Source organism: Rhincodon typus, unplaced genomic scaffold, assembly GCF_021869965.1.
Source record: "Rhincodon typus isolate 14 unplaced genomic scaffold, sRhiTyp1.1 hic_rhity00003994, whole genome shotgun sequence".
Taxonomy (NCBI): Eukaryota; Metazoa; Chordata; class Chondrichthyes; order Orectolobiformes; family Rhincodontidae; genus Rhincodon; species Rhincodon typus.
In genome coordinates, this window is record NW_025969632.1 from 3,432 (window position 1) to 8,300 (window position 4,869).

Consider the following 4,869-nt stretch of genomic DNA (forward strand, 5'->3'; position numbering starts at 1 on the left):
CCCCCCCCTCCACCCCACCCCCCAAACTGGCTGAAAACATCTCCAAACCCTCCTGCCCCTTACTTTAAACCTGTGCCTCCTCCCCAACTCATTCCCACCTCCTCCCGAACACCCCACCCGTCATCGATCCCTCCACCAGGGAGGGGTTGGGAGGGACGGAGGAGGTGTCTATCCTCTCTCCCCACTTCATCATTTTATCCGTCTCCATTAGATACAGGGCCAGAAGCAGGCCATTCGGCCCAACAAGTCCGCTCCAACATTTGATCATGGCTGATATGTTTCTTGACCCCACTCTCTCCAAAACCCTTGACCCCCTTTACCAATCAAGAGTCTCTTTGACTGTATTGAAGACACTCAATGACTTGCCCTCCACAGCCCTCTGCAGCAATAAGACCCACAGATTCTCCACGCTCTGCCTGAAGAAATTCCTCCTCATCTCAGTTCGAAAGGGTCGTCCCCTCACTCTGAGGCGGTCTGCTCAGGTCCCAGTCTCTCCCACTCGTGGAAACATCTCCACATCCAGTCTATCCAGGCGTCCCAGTATTCTGTAAGTTTCAATCAGGTCTGCCCCTCCCCACCCTTCTAAACTCCCATCAAGCCAGACCAAGAGTCCTCAACCACTCCTCATATGATAAGCTCTTCATCCCCAGGATCATTCTTGTAAACCTCTTCTGCACCCCCTCCAAGGCCAGCACATCCTTCCTTAGAAACGGGGCCCAAAACCGTTCGTAATATTCCAAACGTGATCTAGACCAGATCCTTACACAGTCCCAGCAGTACATCCCTGTTCCTCTAACTCTCTCTAAATGAGTGTCGACATTGCATTTGGCTTCCTAACCACCGACTGAGCCTGCATGTTAACCTTAAGAGATTCCTGAACCAGGACGCCCAAGTCCCTTTGTGCTTCAGATTTCCGAAGCCTTTTCCCCATTTAGAAAATAGTCCAAGCCTCTATTCTTCCTATCAGAGTGCGTAACCTCTTTCCCTCATTGTATTTCATCTGCCCCTTCACTGCCCACCCTCCCAGCCTGTCCAAGTCCTTCTGCAGCCTCCCTGCTTCCTCAACCCTGCCTGTCCCTCCACCTAGCTTTGTGTTGCCTGCAAACTTGGCAATGTTGCCCTCAGTTCCTTTGTCCAGATCATTAGCGTATAATGTGATCCCAAGACTTATCCATGCAGAATTCCACTCGTCACAGGCTACTATCCTGAAATAGACCACTTTAACCGTACTCCCTGCCTTCTGCCAGACATCCAATCCTCTATCTGTGTCCAGTACCTTGCCCCTAACACCATGGGTTCTTACCTTATCCAGCAGCCTCCTTTGCAGCACTTTGTCAAAAACCTTTTGGAAATCCAAATAGATCATGTCCACTGGCTCTCCCTTGTCTAACTTGCTTGTTACCTCCTCACAGAATTCTAACAGGTTTGTCAGGCATAACCTCCTTTAATGAAGCTGCACTGACTCTGCCCTATTTTACTGTGCACTTGCAAGTGCTCTAATGGACTCTAAAATCTCACCAACAGCTGAGGTCAGGGTAACCTCGGCCTATAACAGTTTCTCGTCTTCTGCCTCCCTCAAACCAGGGTGTGACTTTCTCCGTTTTCCAGACCTCTGGGACCCTCCCTGACTCCAGAGATTCCTGAAAGATCACTACCAACACCTCCACAATCTCCTTCAGAACCCTGGGGTTTAATCTCTCTGGTTCCAGGTGATTTATCCATCTTCAGCTTCCCCAACACCTTCTCTTTAGTGATGGCCACTACACTCACCTCCTGCCCCCCTGACTCTCTCCAAGTTCTGGTTTGCTGCTGGTGTCTTCCACTGTGATGCAAAATACCAATTCAGTTCCTCTGCCATTTCTTTGTTCCTCATTAGCACTTCTCCAGCCTCATTTTCCAGTGGTCCATTGTCCAATGCCTCTCTCTTCCCTTTTATATATCTAAAAGCAAAACTCTTGCAATCTTCTTTTATATCACTAGCTAGCTTACCCTCATATTTCATCCTCTCCCTCCCACCTTACTGCTTTTTTAGTTATCCTCTACTAGTTTTTAAATGATTCCCAATCCTCTGGCTTCCCACTAATTTTCACCAATTGCATGTCTTTTATTTCACTGTCCTTGACTTCCCTCATCAGCCATGGTTGCCTCATCCTCTCCTTGGTACATTTTTTCTTCATTAGGATGAAGATGTGCTGTGCCCCCAAAAACTCCTGCCATTGCTGCGCCATCATTTTACCTGCCAGGCTTCCCTTCCAATCAACTCTGACCAGCTCCTACTTCATGCCTTTGAAGTTACCTTTCCTCAATTGTAACACCATTACATTTGATTCCAGCTTCTCCATCTTAAACTGCAAAGTGAATTCCATCATATCATAGACACGGCCCCCCCTACAGGTTCCTTCACCTTAAGCTGACTAATCAAGCCTGCATCATTACACATCACCAAATCCAGAACCCTTGTGGGCTCTGCCACAAGATGCTCCAAAATAAAATCTCTCAGCCATTCCACAAACTGCTCGTCTCGAATCCATTACCAAGCGGATTTTCCCAGTCCGCTTGCATAGAGACATACAGCATGGAAACAGACCCTTCGGCCCAACCAGTCCATATCGAACATAATCCCAAACTAAACTAGTCCCACCTGCCTGCTCCTGGCCCATATCCCTCCAAACCTTTCCTGTTCATGTACTTATTTCAAATGTCTTTTAAACGTTGTAACTGTACCCACACCCACCACTTTTGTTCCACACGCAAACCACCTTCTGTGTAAAAAAATTTTCCCCTCATGTCTTTTTTAAATCTCTCTCCCCCAACGTTAAAAATTTGCGCCCCTTGGCTTGAAATCCCCCATCCTAGGGAACAGAAAGCTACCATTAACCTTATCCACGCCCCTCATAATTTTATAAACTCATATAAGGTCACCCCTCAGCCTCCGACGCTCCAGGGAAAATAGCCCCAGCCTCTCCCTGTCGCTCAAACCCTCCAACTCAGGCAACATCCTTATAAATCTTTTCGAAACCCTTTCAAATTTCACACCATCCTTCCTATAGCAGGGAGACCAGAATTTAACGCAGTATTCCAAAAGTGGCCTAACCAATGTCCTGTACAGCTGCAACATGAGCCTCCCAACTCCTGTACTCAATGCACTGACCAATAAAGGCAAGATCTCTTTGTAACGTTAGATAACCTTTTTTACTGTCCACTATACCAACAATGTTGGTTCCTCGAATCTACCCCTGCAGTTTCTAAACCTTTCGACTCTATATCACGTTTTGCTATCGATTTAATTTCATTTCTTACAAGCCAACCCTGCCACCTCTGCCTATGCCTTTGACAGGACCTGTATCCTTGCATATTTAGTTCCCAGATTGAATTGCAACTGTGTCTGTGATACCCAGAGCATCGTACCTGCCAATTTTAATCTGAACTGGAACCTCATTGTTTCAGGTACCGCGTGCCTTCAGGTCCAATACCCTTGGCCTTGCATTGACTGTTCACCTTCTCGTCATTGTCCCCGGTAACTTGCAGAGCCTGAAGTTCGATCCCTGCCTCATTCCACACTTTCTCCGTCCTATTACTGGGCCCAGCAGCCCCGCTGAGCCCCCTCCGCCTTTAAATTCTCCACAAGTTCCCACGCTTCCCCCATCTGCCGCAGAGGCGTGCGACGCAGGGTTGGAGAGAGGACCCTTCGGCCCGCTGACTCTGCTCCAGTCCAAAGCCAACCGCACTCACCTGCCATTCATGAAGATGTCATAGAAGAAGCCATATTCCGTGGGGGGTCCGCGGCACAGCAAGCCCCCATACAGATGCTCCATGGCAGCACCAAGCAGGTGGGCACTGGAATGCCAATATACCTGTGGCAAAGGAGGAGGAGAGGGTGTTTATAAGGAAAAGGAGGGAGGGAGGGTGATGCTGGAAGGTCACCAGAGCGAGAGCGCTGGGCAGCGATCGGGCTGCCTGTGCCCAGTCACGTCCCCCTACAACCTTCGCTGCTGCCGTGTCATTTCTATCCCATTGGCCCTCGTAGCTCTGACCCTCCGGGACCAGGCAACATCCTGGTAAATCTGCTCTGCACCCTCTCTAGCACAATCGCACCCTCCCTATAACATAGTGACCGGGAATCGGTAGAAAGCAACCATTAATCTGTTGACGCACTTAGCTTTTAAGAAATGGCAGAGAAACAAAAAGGGGGGCTGATACTCTACAACTATGCAACTTGAACTCTACCCCTTTACACATGCATACACAGACATGTGTATGTACACATACATGCACACACACACACGCACGCGCTCGCGCGCGCACACACACACGTTCGCTCGCTCGCGCACGCACGCACACACACGCGCGCACACACACACACACGTTCGCTCGCACACACACACACACACAAACACACGCATGTACGTTCAGGCCGTTCTCTCCCTACTGCAGATCCTTCACCAACATCATCCAACCCCTCACCCCCACACGGTACAAACTATTAAACCCCTTGAGTTTCTGCTTTAACCCCTTACTCACCGCTTTAGCTGCCTCATTGTCGAACTCCAGGAGCTCCACGGACGAGTCGGCCTCCAGGGGGCGCAGGAGGTCCCAGAGCTCGCCGTTAACCCGGGCAACGATGGCACTCTCCGACAGGCCACAGCTGACCACCCCGAACCCAACAAGAACAAGAATACCAGAGTGAGGGGGAGGGCAATTAAATCCTTTACCTGCTGGCATGACAAGGCAGCTTCAAACCAGGCGGCACAGCCATTTGGCCCTGCGCTAGTTCTATGGAGGACCTATCCCTTTCAGAGCTATGGCTCTGCTGCAGCAAGGGGGCAGTGTTCACCACTCAGAGTGAGAGGCAAGGGGGCTCGAGTCCCA

General features: G+C 49.8%; 1 protein-coding gene across 1 annotated transcript in view; it reads right to left on the reverse strand.

The window, feature by feature from the left end:
* LOC125481872 (threonine--tRNA ligase 2, cytoplasmic-like) overlaps positions 1-4,869 on the reverse strand; it is a gene marked incomplete at its 3' end in the record, with an annotated part of 12,468 nt that overhangs the window by 1,949 nt on the left and 5,650 nt on the right. The window contains exons 4-5 of the mRNA XM_048593800.1: positions 4,522-4,645; positions 3,733-3,854 (exon numbers count right to left, since the gene is read on the reverse strand). Coding sequence (XP_048449757.1) covers positions 3,733-3,854; positions 4,522-4,645 — 246 coding nt within the window. The remainder of the gene's footprint in view (positions 1-3,732; positions 3,855-4,521; positions 4,646-4,869) is intronic.